At 42.9% G+C, this 19,166-nt stretch overlaps 1 protein-coding gene across 6 annotated transcripts in view; it reads left to right on the top strand.

The window, feature by feature from the left end:
• The first annotated feature begins 9,515 nt into the window (after positions 1-9,515).
• The window catches only part of TMEM263 (transmembrane protein 263), a 16,417-nt gene continuing 6,766 nt past the window's right edge, over positions 9,516-19,166 (top strand). The window contains exons 1-4 of one of the 6 annotated variants that reach the window (XM_017804812.1): positions 9,516-9,626; positions 13,071-13,132; positions 14,158-14,278; positions 17,739-17,808. In XM_017804812.1, coding sequence (XP_017660301.1) covers positions 17,745-17,808 — 64 coding nt within the window. In that variant the 5' untranslated portion in view covers positions 9,516-9,626; positions 13,071-13,132; positions 14,158-14,278; positions 17,739-17,744. Of the gene's footprint in view, positions 9,627-9,966; positions 10,029-13,070; positions 13,133-14,154; positions 14,279-17,738; positions 17,809-19,166 lie in introns of those variants that run through there. The other 5 variants (XM_017804811.1, XM_017804815.1, XM_017804814.1 and 2 more) reach the window with 5 other exon arrangements.

Genomic DNA, 19,166 nt, shown 5'->3' with positions numbered 1-19,166 from the left:
ACAACAGTTCTTCAATTCACAGCCAGCTTTGGTATACAGACTTTAGCAAGAACTCTCCTCTCAGTGCAGATTGCAAACTTTAATCTTTTAAACTAACACAGAACACGCCCCTTCCCCCCAAAAAATTTCTGAAATGCCTGTGTAAGCTACTAAAATGCGTTCTCCCTCCCACGCCCGCCAACGCTTTGCTTATCTTTTTGTTAAGTTTTTCTTTGTGCCAATTTACTGCCTAAGGTAATGAGAGAGTTCCTGAGAGATAATATTCTGAAAGGTTATAAAATGATGGTAAAAACAGGTTGCCTGCCAGAAAATTTGTTTTAAAAATTTCTCTAAATATGTGTAGTTACCTTAATTTTTTTTTAACTTCTTCCTGTATTTTCTAGTTGAAGAAGCAGCTATGTAGAAGAAATATAGTCTGAATGTTTTACTTAAAAATGAAATAGTCTTGGCTTAAAATTGTCGTTGCTCAAAGTCATTTGATGCAAATCTTAAAGCCAATTAACTTTATTTAGAAGAATCAGATGACAAAAGCAGATGGAGTTTGTACCTAATAAAAATGTCAAGAAAATGAAGATAGAAATTATTGTTTTACATGAAGCAAAGTATAAAAAAAAGAAGCATCCACAGTGAATTAGCAAATCGGGACATTCTTCGTGCATCATTGCAGCCATCTAGCTCTATACACAAGTATTGCACCGTTCAGTGTCAGTTCCATCGCAGGTTTTTCTCTTAGAGCTTTTACAGTAACAATGGGTTTACCAATTAATATCTTCAGCAAGTTTGAGGGAGCTTTTATCTTCTTCCAGTCTGGCATTTGAATCTATCAGCTCACATACAGCCTAGTCTTGAACTCACTAAAGATAATAAAATCTTCACTCCTAAAGAGATTAGGAATAATTTCAGTCCAATATTACTGCAGAACTTGGGTCTTCCCCTGTACTGTGTTCTTTAGAAGATGCACAGAGGGCAGAAGTAATGTATGCTCATGTTACATTTAAGAGTGTTTCAAATGCTCAGTTTGTCCTTTGGTATCTGGTTGGTTGGTTTCTGTGAGGCTTACCAATCATTTTGCTTTCTAGTATGTTATCAGCAGTTCTTGCCATGTCAGAGTTGTTTTAATATTTAATTCCTCCTGTTGAGATACACTGCTATGTAAGCTGAAATGAGTGGACAGTCAAACCTCAGCTGTTTCCTAGTATTGTCTGTGAACCTTGAAAAACTGGGAACATAGTAGTGTCTTTCTGGTCTCTTGAAAAACTGCTTCTAATGTGCTTTGGTGCTGTTTTCCTCCAAGCAAACTGTCCATGGTAATCCTCAATAAATGCAACAATTATTTAGTTCGTAAAATCTTTAGGTTTCTAGATAATGTGTATGCTCTGCTCAATCCAAGGAACTCAGAATAATTAAATAGCTTTGAAAAGTTCATATGAAAGAGATAGCAGCTGCTTGAAAACCTCCAAGCTTTCACCAAAGTGTTTTGGAAATGACAGATTGTACATAGTAGTTAATTTCTGTGAAATTTGACTTCAATTTTAATCTCTGGGATAATAGATCTAATACTCCCAGTCCAGTAATTTATCAAGTTGGACAAGGTACAGGAAATACTCCTAGCCTTATAAAAACAAAGTTCGTTACCAATTTGGGAGATATTCTCATGTCAGGGACTCGGTCTCTATCGAGATGCTGCATTGGGAAGTGCGGAGCAGGGAATCCCGAAGCGTATGAATGCCATCTGCTGGCACTAAAAAATATGACCCTCCACCTACCTTGAAGGCGGGTATGGAGCGCCAGATCTCGATTCTCGGATTGGCATGAGCCAGTCACGTTATTCCATATATAAACTCACGTCAGTAGAAGAAGAATTAAATTGCAATCATATAAACCCTCCTTTAATGGGTATCTCTGTGCCTGAGCATGAGGTTTGTTTAATGTTTTATGTCATTTGGGCTTAGCTAGATTAGGAATAAAAAGACATCTGTGCTTGCAGCTTTGCTAAATATCATGTTTAGCTGGACTAATCCTCATGTAAGTTTATATCCGTTACACTATGGTTTTATTGTTTTACATGCAACGCTGCATGGAAAGGGTTCTCCCAGCAAAGCCAGGTTTAACCCCGGGCGATTTCCTCTCTCTGGGTTCATAACCAGCTTTCCTTTTCAGGGCAAAAATCAGGCTTGCTCCAAAAGGGAGTCTTGGGAGAATGAACTGCCCAGGAGGACCTAGGGGTGAAACACAGAGCAACCCAACCAGACAGAGAGAAGCCCACACTTCTACAGGAGCTCATAGCCTCTGTGAAATTCTTGGGGTTCAAAGTACAGAAAACAATAATTAAAAAAAAAAAAAGATGTATTTTTAAAGCAGACTAGAGTCCAACAATTTGCACAGGTCAAATAATTATGAATTTTAGAAATATTTCATGAGTATTTTAAGGTCTATCCTCTCAGCACACTCCTTCAGGAACTGGTAGTTCAACCTGGAGTATGATGCTAAAAGGCAATCTCTTCCTGAATACAGTCAAGCCCATGCCTTGTATCGCTGCTGGCAGAGACCTGTAAGCCATCTACCTTTATTGTGATGGGACAAAAAATCAGGAAATAAAAACTAAGTATGAGCCCTCACCATGGCTTGTCCATCTCTTCTGGGCTGATCTCAGAGTCCAGACGGGGAGGTGAGGTTCCTAAGTTCACCCCTAGATTCTGACTGAGCCAGCTGAGTGTGGGCCCTGCTCTTTCTTAGCTGCTCATGTCTGGCAGAAAAGCTGGCAAGAAATAAACCCAACCTGTCCTCTCATTTCTTTTTTTTTGTGAGACTAAACCAGAGAAACAGCCGCTGATTAGGGACTTTCCAGCTCACACATTCAGTTCTTTGAGGAAACACCAGATCTCAGTTGAAATGCCCTTTATCACAGCAGTGCAAGGCACAACCTTTCCAAATTTGACACAGACCAACAAAAACAGAGGAACTGAAAAATACAAAATGTCAAAGGGATTTGGCTCCTGAGCTGTTTAGATTTACGGGCAATTCATTCTCTCTCTCCATAGCATTGTTCCAGACAATAAGAACCGTAAGATATCATGGATGGAACAGCTGTCATGGGAACTTCCACTTGGGGGGAAAGTATGTGACTAAGGTGTGTGATTTAACCTCTGTAGAAATGGGAATGATTTGAGTGGTTTTGTTTGGAAGTATTAGGCTGAATTTAGAGAGTATGTTTACAATTTTTAATCAGAATTATCACATTGTCATTTCGTAATCAATGAGTAGTCAGAACATTCCTTTGTACATGTTTGATTAATTGTCTTGGGTCTATGCATGAAGAAATGGCACCACCTCCCTCATACTCCCCATAATGCACAGTGGATATGATACACTGTATTTTGTCCAAGAATGGTCCATTCTTGTGAAGTTTTACCCTTTTCATGATTCATCTCAGAAAGATCTCTTCTCTTATTTTTTACTTTTTTCTTCTAGGTACTTCGTGTTGCTCAGAAATGACCCAAAGCTAAGCAAGCTGGGAAGGCTCTCATTATCTAATGCCTGAACTCTGAAACAGGGTCAGAACCAACAGTGCAGCTAATGATGGCAAGTGGTTAATGATGGGTCAACGAAGGGATATGACTAATGAAGGGAAAAGGATTGCAGAAATGCAAAGTCACTGAGTGCACTGTATGGCAGATAAAAACTCCCTAAGTCCTTGTAACCCCAAGCCTACAGTCATGTTTTCACCCTCCCGCTCCCTTTCCTGGTAGCACAGCAAGAATTTCCAAATCACCCATGGCAGGACCTGGCAAAGCTGCAACTCCCACTACATGAGTTCAGGCTGACCACACACACCCCCAGCCTCTGTCTGCTCCATGGGATGTCAGAGAGTTGTACTGGCATGTCCTCTAAGCAAGGACAGCAATCCCAACAATTCTTTAAAACAAAAAGGAGTTCTGTGTCTTCTACAGACTGTTAACTGCATTACAGGAGTGAGTCAGTGCTTTAAAATGCAAGTAATTAATAATTACTCTCATCATCACGGCTATTATTTTTATTCCTTTTCTTTAAGGGAAAAAGCAGTTGAAGGAGAGGCTTTGATTCAAAAATCAGGAGAAGGAAGGAAACTATACTCCACATACTGAAGAAGGGTACAAAACCATTGTGCAGAATCTAGATGTGGTTGTATACAGGAGTCCAGGGTTTGTGAAACCATGTGATTTCCTTTACTTTTGAATGTTCCTTTCATTCACTCGATATGCCAACTGTAAGTATGGAGTGATCAGGCAGAGATCAGACACAACATTAGAAAGCTGTAGGATCACCAACTATTCACTCCTTAATAGTGTCAATAGGATCTTACTTTTTATTTAAAGTAGGTGACTTGTAGTTCAAAAGTGACACGAAGGTACTTTTTGTGACTTTTTCCACACCTGTTTTACATCTCTGTGTCATATTTGTCTTTTCATTTATAGGAATAAACACAATAACAGCAAAAATAATCTCTGGTATGTCACTACTGTGATAGGCACAACTTGAGAACAGGGCAAGCTGCTGGCTCTCTTGATTTAGAGCTAGCATTGATCAGACCATTTACTAGAAATTAAGACAGATCCTGGGGTGGTTTACTGTTATGCTGCTACCTCTGGAAGGTACCAAGAGTACCTGAAAGCACTTGCTTATCTATAATCTGATAATTAAATAGCTGTAACTAGTCTGGAGATCTCTGCCTGATTTTTCAAATGCTTGTGTGTCTCATCAGTCCACTGGGAAGAACAAGGAAGCAGAGCAGGGAGTTGAATGTCTAATTAAACTGGTGGAAGGCAGGTATCCAGCTCTGCAGAGACATCTTGGGAGAGAAAAGCAAGGAAAGAGGTGCTCAATGCCTTCACATGCCTGGGTTTTATCTTTGGTTAGTCGTAACCTCAAAAACATGGAAGAACTTCTTGCTGCATATATCTGTAAATCCAATAATGTTAATGTTTTATTTCACAACATGGTAGAGATAGACTTGAGGAGTGACTTCATGCTTGGCACAGCGTATTATTTTAAATGTCAACCTCTTGGGGAAGGTTCCCATGCCAACAATTTTCTTCAGAGGTTTGACACTATGAAAGTGGGTGAACACATACCCAACTGGTAACTCATTCAACCTTCCACCTTCATAAAACAGAGCAAAAAGTCTTAAAAAAACACACTAGTAAGTAGAGCACACAGCTGGGAAACAGCAAGAAGGGCATTTTATTTAAAAATTAATAACAAAAACCAAAGCGTCACAAAAGAGCTGCTGCATTTCTATGCAGCATGCCACACCTAGGAGATTAAACAGAAATATTATCATCTATACCTATTTATCCAAGGCAGGGATCTGACCTTTCCAGGCTCATTTGTTTCAGCAAACTTTGCTCATGCTACTCATGACTGCTCGTATTCACAGGACTTGCAAGATTAGAACATCAAATAACTGCTGATAATACAAAGACAGTGTAAGACAGGAGGAACAATAGTGTTTCTTCTTATGTAATTATCTTTTTTGTTTCTTTAAGACTCTGAGAAACCACTTCAAATATTTTGATCAGTTTCCTGTCTAAGGTAAGTTCTTTAATAGGCCACTGTACTTCTATAGATAGGAAGCTTTTCTGCGATTGTTGCGAATCTCAATTAATACATTAAACCAGGTACTACAGTTCTACTAAATACTATTATCGTGATTATTTTATTCCATGTTTGTCAACGTCTACCCAATCATTTTCTCAGCTCTACTACAGAAGAAATGCCACCCTGCAGGTTGAGCAACAGATCCAGACTGCCTCAGGGGATGAGTGGCTTCAGTCTTGTCCCTTGACCCCAAAATGACACCGTGGTCTGACCTATAAAATGTGGACAATAGAATCTATTCACCTTTGTAAACACTAGGGCAACATATGGTTGAATAGTAGTATGTAAATTTAAAATCTTAATTAAACTGAGGCAGAGAGCCAAGTAATCACAAGACACACACTACTTGAAGCAAGCTCATTAATAGTCCTGCTGCTGGAACCAGTTTCTTAATGGCTCAGTAATGAGCTGACTACAAATCTGCAAAACCACGGATCTTGATAATTTTTTAAGTAAATAATTAGATTGTAATAATGACTTGAACTTGTGTGTGCACATGTAACAAAAACCCAATACCTCCAAGCACTTAGCAGACTAAGTCTTAAAATCTGTTCTTGCTTATTCCCAAATTGTATTGGTATAACTCTGAAGTCAGCTGTGTTACAGAAAGGAAGGAGGATACTCTGGCTTTTCTGTCAGTACCTGGCACTGTCATGGGACTTCAGTAGGATGTTTAATCTGTTACTTTCTGACCCCTCAATCAAAGATGTTGCACAACCAACCCACATCTTTGAGTTTCTTCCCTTGCATGCTCCAGTCACCCCGTACTCCAACCAGACAGACAGTTTCATTTGCTATGAGATGAGATGCACCTGCAGGTAAGGTATCACGCTTAATCAAGCATGTCTCTTCATATGCAGTGACAACACTACATACATTTGAGTAGGGTATCCTGCTCTTTCATTCCACCCTGGTTTTGGTAGTAGGAACGTTGGCCAGCAGACTCACTACCAACAAATGTTGGATATTAATCTCCCTCCTTCCCCTCCTTTCTTCTTTCCTTCCTTCCAGCACATTATTAACCTAGGTCATCTATTCAGGGAACTCATTTTTAAGCCCCAAGATAGATTTATATTTCTAATTTGCAAAAGCACAGTCCTTGCCTAATCTCTCTCCATTACATCACAGGTATGGATCTGCAATGGAGATGTATTCACATCCATGGCACACAACTTAGAAAATGACACCCCATAAGGTCCATCTCCGGGATGGTCCATCTCCATCTCCATCTTGGCTGCTCCACTTCACAGTCTCTAGGAATGGATCAAACAAAACAGCACATGCAGTATCTCACATTGCCTTCCTCATTCAACATGTCTCCTGTTTAGCAAACAGTTCAGCAGGAGTTTGCTGTCCAGTCACATGCCTGCAGAGTTCCGCAGACACATGTTCTCCCCACAGCTTTGACTTTTCACAACGTTTACCTATAATGGAAAAATGGAACTGCAAGGCCTAGGAATTCAGCAGACACTCATCACATTTTAAATTAAGTTTTGCACTGAGAGCAAAAGACTTCTTTCAGGGCTCTTTCCTACGTCTACATTGAATCCGATACAGTAAAACTCCAACTCTGGCTGCAGCTCCCCACAGATACTGCAGCAGTAGAAGCAACCACAATCCTCATAATGGAATACAAAAGGTATATATTTTGACTTCAATTATTTTCTGCATCTATAATCATAGTGCATTCACAGACAAAATCTAAAACCCTATAATCTAAATGAAGGAACCACTCCTCCACCAGGGAAGACAGAATGTTGTATTTTTTCCATTTTAAAATTGTTAAGAAGGTAATTATATGCTATTTGCAATGAAGGAATGTTACTTATTTCTCGGTAAGATCAAATAATATAAATAAGTCTTGACTGAATATACCAACAGCAGACCATCTTTGAAACTATTTATAAAGGAAATGTTCAGTGAATGAAAAATTAAATGAGACCAAAAATAGTCATGATGATATCTCTGCAACCAAAACCTTTTCCTCAGCTTTGACGTTCGTTTAGCAAAGTAACAGGGACACTGCTCATTTGTTTTCTGTTGTTCACATAGATGTCTGCCTGAAGTTATTTCAGTTATTACACCTGTTAGTGAAACTCCTCTGCCAGTGGCTGTGGTTTAATGAGGAAGTTGGTTCTTTCTGTCAACTCAGCAAAACACTTGACTGAGTCCTTCTGTGCCATCCTAAGTCTTTCAGAGTCTGAAAAGGTTTTAATCTCTGCAATGCCTTGAATTTTCAGTTACTAGGAGGCAAAACATTCTTCGATGCCTCATGCTGTAAAGTTTATGGGTGATTAACTCTACTACAGAAAAAATATTCAAGCAGCAACTCTTTCTGTTGCCACGAGAAGCTACAGGCCTTGCATTTGAAGCAGAGCACCGCATGTAAAGAAAACACTATGCACAGCTGGGCCTTAGGGCAAGGGATGAATAGCAGCTACAGGTAAATATCCTCATCTCAAAGATCAAAAAGGTGGCAACAGTTGTGGGCAGGGTTTTTTAGTACCAGGCAGGTAAACACTCTCTGTAAACACTGAGTTCGGAGAGTCCCTGACCAGTCCTCCCAGACGGAAATCAAGATCCCAGAACAGAGCTCCTCTGAGCCTGTGTAGTATTTCCAAAGAACACAAATAGTTCATGCACTCTGCGTGTCTCCCATGTCCTGGAAGAACCCAAGGGGTGCTCCCTACCAGACGCAAGCCTTGCTTTTTCACTTGGATTCTCCCACGTTGATGCTTTCACTGTTCAGATCCAAACCAAAGAATATGGCTGGTATTTGTTCAGCAGGTCAGGAATGCCACGCCTCTGTTACCAGCAAACCCCTCCGAGCCCATGCAGCATTGCTCTTATGGATCACATTGATGCACAAAGGAAGGAGGAAGTTTAGGTGGTATTTTGCCTATACAACTTTTTTAAACTCACAAAGCATTTCATGGGGTATGTATTCCTGTGCGGCTGAGAGTTCTGTTTCCGAACTCATATTCGAAGTACCTGTGACTTTCCTCTCTCCCTTGGCCATCCAGCACTTCCTTGTCTAACAAACTTGAAAGTCACTGTTCATCCCCAGAGATCCTTAGAGATGTACATGGAGAGGTCCCAAAGAAGGGGATGAGCACCAGAAAACTTGTCTTTCCCCAGTTATTCTCATTGGGGTAGTTACCTAGAAAGCCATGCCCACAAACCATGATGACCACAAGTTTATTCCCTACAGGCTGCATGTGAGAAGCTCTGCTCACTCGAATAATAGCTGGGATACAGGGTGCAATGTAAACATTGCTTAACGCAAACCCAGATCTTCGGGATTAGCGACGCGGCTTCACATCACGTCGCTGCCCTGGGCTGGGTGCAGCTCCTCGCAGGACAGTGCTGCTCCGTGCCGCACGGAGCTCCTGCAGCCTCCCCGCTGTGCCAGCAGCACGGCCAGGGCGCCCCAAGGGCGCATCTCTTCACCCCGACTCTCGCCCGAGGCGCTTCCCAGCCCAACCGAGCGCCGCAAACCCATCTCCTGCACTGCGCAGCATCTCGGTCAGCTACGGCAACGCCGTCACCCCTTCCCTCGCGTCCTCTGCCCTGCCACTACCCGGCACCTTCCTTCGCCTCGGTGCCCTGGCCCTGCAGGACCCTTCGGGGGCTGCCCCGTTCCCCGGAGGAGGAAGGTGCCCCGGGCCTGTGGAAGCCACGAGGGTCGGGCGGAGGCCTGCGCAGACCCCCGGGAGGGGCGGCCCCTCCGAAGGAGCCGGCAGGGACGTGCGGCGGCGGAGGGGGCGGAGGCCAGCGGGGCTCCCGGCGCGGGGCCCGGCAGCCCCGGGGCGGGCAGGGGGCGGGGGCGGCGGCGCCCCCCGGCCGCCGAGGGGCCGCGCCGGGCGCTGGGGCGGGGTCTGCGGGCGCCGGCAGGGCGGGCGGCGGCGGGCGCCACGTCGGCAGCGGGGACGGGCGGAGGAGTAAAGTCTGAGCGGAGCCCGGGCTGAGCGAGCCGTGACTGCCGCGCGGTGAGTGAGGGAGCGAAGGAGGGACTCAGCGGCCTCTGCCCCCCGGCCCCGCCGTCAGCCGAGGAGCCCCCCGAGCGCCCTTCCCGCCGCCGGTCTCTTCCTCCCCGCGCAGGAAGGGAAACTTCGGGGGCAGGGGGCGGGAGGGCGCCCCGGCGGAGCCGCTGGCGGGAGAGGCGGGTCCGGGGAGCGGAGCCGCCGCCGCCACCTGCCCCCGGCGCGGGCTCAGCCCGGCCGCCTTTGTGCTTCCTGCCGCGGCTCCGCGGGGCGGGAGCGCCGGGCCGGGCGTAGCGGCTCCGCCGCGGCCTTGGCTGCCACGTCAGGGCCGCCGCCCTGCGCCGGCCCGGCGGGGACGCAGGCGGGGGTCGCTGCCGGGCCGCCTCCGGAGCTCCGCCGGGCAGGCAGGTACCTGCGAGGGGAGGACGTGGCGGGGGCTGCGGGGCTCCGGCCGCAGTACGGGGGGTGTGGGGCGGCCCCTCGGGTGCGGGACCGGGAGCGGAGTGGGCTGTGCCCTGCAGCTGCCGCCCCCCGGGCCGGGCGCCCATGGCTGAGCGGCCCCCGCCCACCTGGGAGGGAGTCGCAGTCGCCTCGGCCTCGCTCCTGGATGAGCTTGTTCTCTCCCCCGTGAACTTCTCCGAGCCGGGAGACGCTTTCTTTTGGGTTTTCTTCTTTTTAAACTTTGCTGTGTTCAGATGTTTGCTTTAGTAGCCTCTTTGTTTCATCTATGTATATTCAAGTCCAGCTCGATGGAGTAGGGTATGAAGAGTTTTTTTATGAACTGTAAGGGACCAGCCTAGTTTTCCATATTCACCCAGTCTAGGCGTTTATGTGGTGTGGCCTGGAAATAAAAGCCAGTTATTGTAGCCCTGCGACTGGTTCTGGTCATTGTGCGAAGTGCAGTGGCAACCTCTGCAGATGCAATTAAATGCTTCCTTCTGCTTGTTTAATTGGGCTGAAAATGAGAATTCTGATTCAGGATGTCACTCTGTAAGGAAGATAAACACCAAGTGTAGGTAGCCTGCTTCAGTGTGTCCACTGCTGTGCTTCAGGCAGCAAATCTCTGTATAATTGGAAGGCTACATACGGGATAACTTCATTTAGTATGTAAGTACTAGTTTGTATGCACATCAATTTTAAGACTGCTAAGTAAATACCATCCAGTGCTTTTTTAGAAATCTTTTCTGTTAAACTGTGGTTAAATATTCTGTAGAGTTAGTGTTGCCTCCTCAGTATAGAAATGGACTGCATTGCAAATGCACAAACAGAAAAGTGGTCCTTGTCCAGCAAGTTACCAGGTCTAAATGTCAGGCAGGAGCCAACAAACAGGTTGTGGATGCTAGGGAAAAAACTCTTTATTTCATTAGCAAGGGTGGCAAGGAAGTTCAGAAGCTGCTTTATCACTCTGGCTGTTAGGTACTGCTGGGTTTTGTCTTTGAGGGCCTTCTGGAAAAGGAGGTCTGAGACAGATGTGGAGGTCAGGCATTGGGGAAGTGTTATGAGAAATGGGGAAGGTTCTGCTTCTGAAAACTGAGGGTGGAGGTGGAGGGTGACAGGACTGGTAAATGGAGTTTTCATTGTCTTTCTGAAGGTATGCCTTCCACCTTGCTGGAATTTACCATTGAATTTCTAGATAACAGTTTTGGAGGACTAGAAAAGGGGAATCCTGGTTTCTGCCACCTTTGATTTGGTATCTTGTGAATCATTGCAGTGGAGAAAACTTGATTGCCAACATCAGGCATTCCCCAGAGCCGCTTCTGGAGCCTGGTCTATATTTTAGGTGAGAGCGATGGAGAAATATGATGTGGTAATGTCCCAGTCAGAGTTAAGGGGTTTTTTTTGCAGGAGATATAGCTCAGTTTTGCCTTAATTGTGGCACGTGTTTGTTTTTTAAAACAGACATGTTGCATTACCTTCCCAGCTGTGTACTGTACCTTCCCTGCATACTGTGAGCCTGTTATGTATATTTCTTATGACAAACTTAGTATCTTTTGAGGGAAGTTGTAGCCCATCCTCCTGTAGCCTTAGAATTAAGCTGTGGTTCACACCTGGGAACTTCTGATTAACTCTTTGTAATCTTTCTTTGCAAACTGTCGTCTTTTTTTTTTTTTTCCTCTGAAACGGGCATGCTTGCTTCCAAGCCAGTCCTGCTGTATATGTAAATCTGAATTTTGAAACCTGACTTTTAAACAGAAGGCTTGTTGAAATGCTAGCTATGCTCTTGGTTTTTAGCCACATGCTTTCTACATGCCTGGATTTGTTTTTTTTTTTACTTTAGTGCTGTAGTGCATTACCTTAGTGCATTGACTCTTTCTTCTTGCAGAATTCTGCTCAGTCAACTCTGTCCCTTGCATTAACAAACTGAAAACCACATTTCCATGTCAGCTGTGCTGAGGGTTATGGCTGAGAGAACTAACAGCACTGGGCACAGTTACGTGTAACATGTCACAAGCCCCACTCCAAGGTGTAAAGCAGGGAAGCTGATATGAGGGGTTGTTTGTGCAGCTTGAAGCAGTACCCTGAAGAGCAGCCATTGGTGGGTGAACCTCTTTTGGCTTCATGCTTATTTTCTCGTTTAATTTGGAAAGTAGAGCACTGTTTCAAAAATTTATTGCTTGAAGTATCATTTGTAAAAAATTTTTTTTTCATGTACTTGAAATGCATCGGGTTCATTCATAAATCTGCTGCAGCTGCTGAAAGAGGGGGAGGAGAGCTGTGCATGTGGCAAGGGTTGATTGTTTTCCATCAGCTCCGTAGCCAAGCTTCCTAACTGCATAGCTGGTGGACAGAAGGAAGACAGCTTTTTTTGTGGTGGACTAAGACGAGGCGATCAGTTTGTTTGCAGTTTTGTCAGGTGAATAGTTCTAGCGCTATCTGCTGCTGCTGCAGCCGTCTGGAGCAGCATTATGCTGCCAGCTGAAATTGGCCCCATCCTTAGGTAGTTTCGTTGCTGCCCGCAAATATCTGAGTAGTGGCATTGAAACAAGGCAGTTTTCACTGGCTGCTGCTTGGGCCAGGTTTGCTATGCTGAGGCAGTAGGGCTTTTTGTCTGTGAAGTCAGAAAGACATCAAGGGCATCAGCTGAAACTCATGAAGTTACTCACAAGTCTGTAGTGGTTAGAGCCCACTTCTCAATAGAAGGCTAAAACTTTACAAGTTGCTGTCCAAGGCTCATTAAGTGGTTCTGTCTTAATATGGATTAGCATGCTTCATAGCAATCCTCATGGCAGCACATGGAGCAAGTAAGATTATCTCCATTGCCCAAGAACACAGAAGGCATCAGTGTTTCAGTGAGATAAATCTCATAAAATGTTGGCATCTTAAGGCCATACCAAGAGTACTTCTTCCATGCTGTGGGATTTGTATATGATTCCCACCATACACCCATGGCAGGTATGTGACAGTAGCACTGTTCCTTCAGATGTCATTAACCTTCTGCCTTTCTCACAGGTGTATGCAGAATACTTTTGTGGAAATAACTAACTAGAAGTCTTCACAAAGGAATATATTTGGTAAGTTTTATTTTAATCAGCTTTTATGTGAATGTACGTATGGCTGTACCACTACCTCTAGAGCTTTCTGATGCTTTCATTCAGGGTCTTATAACACAATGTTGTAAATAGCTCCTGAATTAAAAATCCTATTCTAAACAATTTGGGTTTTTTTTACAACAGTGTAAAACATTTAAGCTTTCTGCGTATTTCATATTCTGACAGTATGAAAGTATGCTTTCTTTCAAATCAATTGGAAGAGTGACTTTGATTTTTACCCTTTTTAATATTTTTTTTTATGAAGGTTTTAATTTATTTTAATGTTAAGAAAGATGAGAAGTTATCCCTTATCTCTTGAATGACTAGCACCCTCTTAAATACACAGGGGGAAAAAGCCCAAAAGTAGTTTATGTTTATCCCTGTTTGAAATATCTTTTAAGATCTGGGTTTGCTTCCACTTCTTAACATGAGAAAACACAGATGAAGAGGAGAACGAAGTGTGTCATTGATAGGCTGGATGTGTGTTTCATGAATGAGTTCTGCCAGGCCGCATGGAGATCCTACCTCATTCCGTGTGATCATTTAATGCAGATGTTAAATAAAGCTTGAGGCTTTTCCCCAGTGACACAAGTCACTGTGAATTTGGCATAACAGGATAAAAACGCCAAAGAAGGATGTCTTTGCTTGCTTTCTTTTTTCCTTTCTTTTTTTTGGCCAATCTTAGCATACTTTAAAGAAGATTTTTGAAAAACGTATCAGAAAACTTCCAAAGTTCAAGTTTCTGATAAATCTTTGCCTTGTTGCATATGCTTGCAGTACTGACTATCTTTGTGACTAATGGTTCAGTGCATATGGGGGACTTTGAATCTGCAGCTTCCAAGTATCCAAAGTTTCTTAACCAATAGCATGTCTGAATGACCTCACTGTCTGCACAAAAGTCTTATAGTTGCACCTCCAGATCAGTGCCTTAGTTGTTAGCTGAGATGTAATCTCTGTTGGGTCTCATGAATTTTGCTTTCTTCTTTGTGGGGACGCATCTTCAGCAGGAAGCGCAAACAGGAACCTCCTTAGGATACACTGCAGTCCCCCTGTGATCAGGGGGCTCTGATAATAAAGTGGGACATACGAGCCTGGATCTTAATTGACAAAGGAGGCATTGAATTGTAGGTGAGTCCTTTCACCTTGGTGGTATTGTAAAATATAGCGAGTGGTATCTGCTTTTCTAACTCAGATTTTTGAAGAAAAAAATTATATTCCTGCCCTCTTTGCCTGAAGACTGGATGAAGTAATCTGCCTCCGAGTAGTTACTCCAGGCCTTTGACCTCCAGTCAGTAGAAATACCTCTAGTCAATACTAACCTTAAATCTCTGGAAGGGAGCCAGGTTTGAAACATGCTCCTGTGCATAGTATTTCCTGTTCACCAGATATGCACCCTGTTTAGCACACAGGATTTTTGGATCACTTTTCAGTCTTTTAAGTCTCCTGACATGTTAAATTGGATACAAGGATGCATGACACAGACTGTAAACTAGATATCTGAATATTTTCTGCAGAAGTCCTTTGCTGGATCTTGGTCTTGATCCTGTGATTCACTGGAGAGCTTCTACAGAAAAACAAAAATAGACTTTTCTGAGAGTGATGTGATACTGTTTTCACTTGCACTGATGTCGTAGGTGAACAGTGAGTAAAACCTAGTACAGGCTGGTTAGGCACATCTCTTGCAGCATCATAGAATCATCAAGGTTGGAAGAGACCTTTGAGATCATCCAGTCCAACCATCCACTGGCACCTGTAAAACCACCCATCATACAGTAGTTTTCAACTTTCTGATCTGCAAAACCCTGAAGTCTCCCTTCTGTGTAGAACAAATTCAGTCCTACCAAGAGTGACCTATTTCCCATAGCTGCTCTTCTCAAGCCTGTAGTTCTCCATTGCTTTCTGGGGTCTGAGAGCAGCAAGTTAGCAGTGGCTGTGCTGTGGAAGATAGACCACTGTGATCTGTGTAATTGTGAGTGAAGTATTTCTGTTGCAATTGTTAAATCGTTGCTTTACTCATTTAGCTTTGCAGGAGCTGAAAGCAAATCTAAGTGTCTGTCTGACTAGATTATGGAGAGTTAAGAAAGCATCTTTTACCTGTGTTGTCTGCCAATCTTTAACTCTTTTCAGTGAACAGATCTGGTCTTAATTGTATGATGTTGTACCCTAGTACATCAGATTCTTGGGGCTTCATGTGGGCTGTATCTGCTGTCAGTGCTGCTGCATCCAATACCTTCTTAATAGCAGAAAGTACTAAACCTTGTGTGTAGCCTTGTGAGCGTTTCTAGTGTTCTAGCCGTGTCCAAAACTGGTTACTTATTCCTGCTTTTCTCTGAACTTGTTGATGATCCCTGACAGTGTTTTCTCTGTCCTCATGAGATTAAATAATTTTGTGAGCCTTTGCTGACAGAAACATTTTGGAAACTCAAACAGGTAATTTCTTCTGGGGTTCTTTTAGGAGTTACATGCTGGCTAGATACAAATATATTAGTGGAGGTTGTTCTTTGTAAAAAATAATTTATCTCTTTACTCATTTACTCTCCCCTGAGTCTGCTTTAAAACTCTTTTGGTCACTTTTTTGTTCCATTGTTTGAATTAAGACTTAATAGGTTCTGAATTTTATTGTACTATTTTTAGGATTTCCCCTACTGCACCTTCCAAATTCCTGACAGAGTAATCATCTTAATGACCAAAATGGCCACATGTCAAGTAGGAACATAGTTGCTTCATCTTGGTACAGATATTTTGATCTGATAATATCAAGGCTATCAGTTTCTTACTGCATCTGTCTTCTCTTTCTTACAGTGCTTCGTATTTTTGTTTCATGTGTTTAGTCTTCCAACTTGATGTGTTGCTACTTTACATCTTCCTGGTGAGGGGAAGAGGAGAAGAAGACACTGATCTCTCTGGTGACAGTGACAGGACCCAAAGGAATGACATGAAGCTGTCTCTACGGAGGGTTAGGTTGGATATTAGGAGAAGGTTTACCCAGAGAGTGGTTGAATACTGGTACAGGCTCCTCCGGGAGTGGTCACAGCACCAAGCCTGACAGTTTGAGAAGTGTTTGGACAATGCTCTCAGGCACATGGTGTGATTCTTGGGGCTATCCTGTGTTGGGCTTCGATGATCCTTGTAGGTCCCTTCCAACTTGGGATACTCTATGATACTTTCCTATTTCATAGCTTATATGTTTGCATTTCTGGCTTTTGAGCGGTACTCATTCAGCATTTCCATGGAATTGGCCATCCTTGTAGTAGGTGTTTTTGCTTGCTTTCCCGTTCAGCTTCATGTGTAAAGGTACCCATGTTTTCTGAGTTGTGAACTGATATTGGTAGTGCTGATTGTGAGGAATCTTTAATATTCAATTTAGGCTTGCTTCTCATCCAAAGATCTATGATTTAGCATGTGGGTGCCAGTTTTTACTGTGATGTTTTGACTTCATAATTATACTGTGAGAGTTTCAGCTGTTGTTTTCCAGGTGAGTGTTCCCACCTGCTTCTGTGTCCTCATTCCTTCTTCAGATCCCAGCCACTGCTTTCTCACCCAGAGGAGGTACAGAGGGATCTCAGCACAGCAAGAGAGGTTGGAATTATTTTTGTGGTGGTCATTGACTCCTGAAAGAAATGAAATTATTTAAAGACATGCAGGGAGAAGGGAACTAAAAGGTCACTGGCAGGAAGATAGAAGGATACTGACTGGTGTAATGCAACTTGTTTTTCCTTTTTGTCATCTTGATGCCTGCTGAGGAGGGAAAGCAAGATTAGCAGGAGAGCTCAGGAGAAAAGGCAGGACTTAATAACAAGGCATGCTTTGGTGGGGGAGGAAAGCAGGAAAGAAACTTAGATATTGCTTTTTTCCCCTCCAGAGAGAAAACTCAGCTCAAATCAGCAGCTCCACTTACTTTCTCTGTGCTTCCCCTCACTGTCAGGGACTCCTGCTCTAGAACTGCTCTAGGAAATGGCTTTTGGTGTAAAGAATCTCTTCTGAAATGTTTTCATTGGGCAGTTTTTGTGTAAAGTTAAAACAGTCTAGTTCTGCTGCTGTCACCACACAATTTATGCAGTACTGCGACAAGATAAATTGTGTGTTTCCGTTGCTATTCTTCCATCTTGTTTTCATGGCATTTGTTCAAATTATGCTGCAAGGACTTGTTTCTTTAAGCTATTGCTTTCCAGGTACCTGCAGATCTTATAGGCATGCTGCTGTCATTTCTCTAGCGTCCACCATCTCTGTGAACACTTGGCTGTTCCTTTTCACTACATAAACATAAGCTGTTATATGGCAGAGGCTGTTTTGTTTTCATACTGGTTGTCTTCCTGATTGCTTTTCAAGTTCAAGATGTACTTGGTGTGGGGTGGCAGCTCTCACCCAGCCTGCTGATGTGGTGGAGGGCTCCACCTTGAATCTGGTTGAAGAATGCAAAAGCACAGATAAAAAAAAGGGCAGCAGGTTGACAGGAGCTGCTGGCTTATCTAGTAATGAAAAAGAAGTTCATTTTCTGTGGAACTTAAACTACTTGAATTTTGGATTTGTGGATTAACTTATGCTTTGCCAGAAGAGATGTATAGCATATGTGAATTTCTTTTTTTAGGCAATAATGAATCAAACGGACAAAAATCAACAGGAAGTCCCATCCTACCTTCATGATGAACCACCAGAAGGTATGTTCTACTTTTCATGATCTGAAGTAAATTAATCAGAAGTTCAATTCTCTCTTTAAAAAATGGAAAATGGATCTGGAAGCTTTAACTTCCATTTAAGTAACAGTAAACAAGCCAACCCTGCGTTGGGATGGACCTGGATTATTGTTCACTCCTGCATTATCCTGATTACAATAAGGCCGCTGAATATAACTCAGTAAACAGCTGTACCTATAAATTATAGAGAAGATGGGCAGATACTGAAGGACTTAATTTGCAGATTATTTTCCAGAGATATGAATTGGTCTAATGGGTATTTATTTCTTCTGTTCATTATGTGAGATGGGAAGAGCCCAGCTTCACTTTTGGACACCTTACTGTGTTCACAGTGCTTGTGACTTTTAAAAAGGATGTGTTTAAAAATATATAGAACTTTATTACCACTTTTGGAGACCTTTTTTCATCATACAATTAACTGTGGTTCTAACTGCAATTCTAACTGCTGACAATCTCATGGTTTCATAAAAACAAATGCGCACTTGACTTCATTAATGCAGTGACATCTTGGTCTCCTGAACCAAATGAATCATAAATTGGTTATTAGATCTGCAGAGGAAATGCAGTTGCAAATGAGCAGAGTTCCTTCCAGGCTGTGGACTGGCAGATTAGTGAAGAGTCCTGTTTACATAATGTGACTGGAAGCATACTAGATCAAAAGCCATTCTTGGCACATAGGTTATCTGTGTTGTCTGCTCTTGCTTTAAGACTAAATGTGTTGGATATAGAGGTTGGTGAATCATGATTCCTCTCTGTTTATTGCTCTTCAATTTATAAAGGTCCTTTAAAGCTTTGTTTGTTTGTTGTTGGGTTTTTTTCCCTCAGCTTTTATATGTTGTATAACTGAACAATTTACTTCACTCAAACAACAGTATTATCCACTAACTGCAGTAGAAGGGATTGAAGTGGAATAGCTCACTCTATTCTTAACAACTATAAGGCAAGAAACACAAGTACAAGAAGATGAGAGGAAAGGGAGAAATAGATTTTCATGGCACAGTGATTCTTCAGCTCTCCTATACTTGAACTTGTTAAAGTATCATGGTGTGAGGACAAAAAATCTTTCTTCTTAACTTCTTATGGTGTTGTCAAGATCTCAGAAGCATTTCTGATAGCAAATGCCAGAGTGGAAACTATGCCTTAATATGTGTTACCTTCAAGTCTAATTTTTAAGTCCAGGTTTTGTTTGCTTATTTGGGGTTTTTTGCCTTAAAGATCAAATTGTGTTTTATACATATTAAACCTCATGTATAGAAAGTGAGGGGCCCCTGGTGGTCTAGTGGTTAGGGTGCAGGACTCTCACCGCTGCGACCCGGGTTCGA

The sequence above is a fragment of the Lepidothrix coronata genome, unplaced genomic scaffold, assembly GCF_001604755.1.
Source record: "Lepidothrix coronata isolate B3197 unplaced genomic scaffold, Lepidothrix_coronata-1.0 Scaffold10, whole genome shotgun sequence".
Taxonomy (NCBI): domain Eukaryota; kingdom Metazoa; phylum Chordata; class Aves; order Passeriformes; family Pipridae; genus Lepidothrix; species Lepidothrix coronata.
This window is presented reverse-complemented; position numbering and strand designations above follow the sequence as displayed.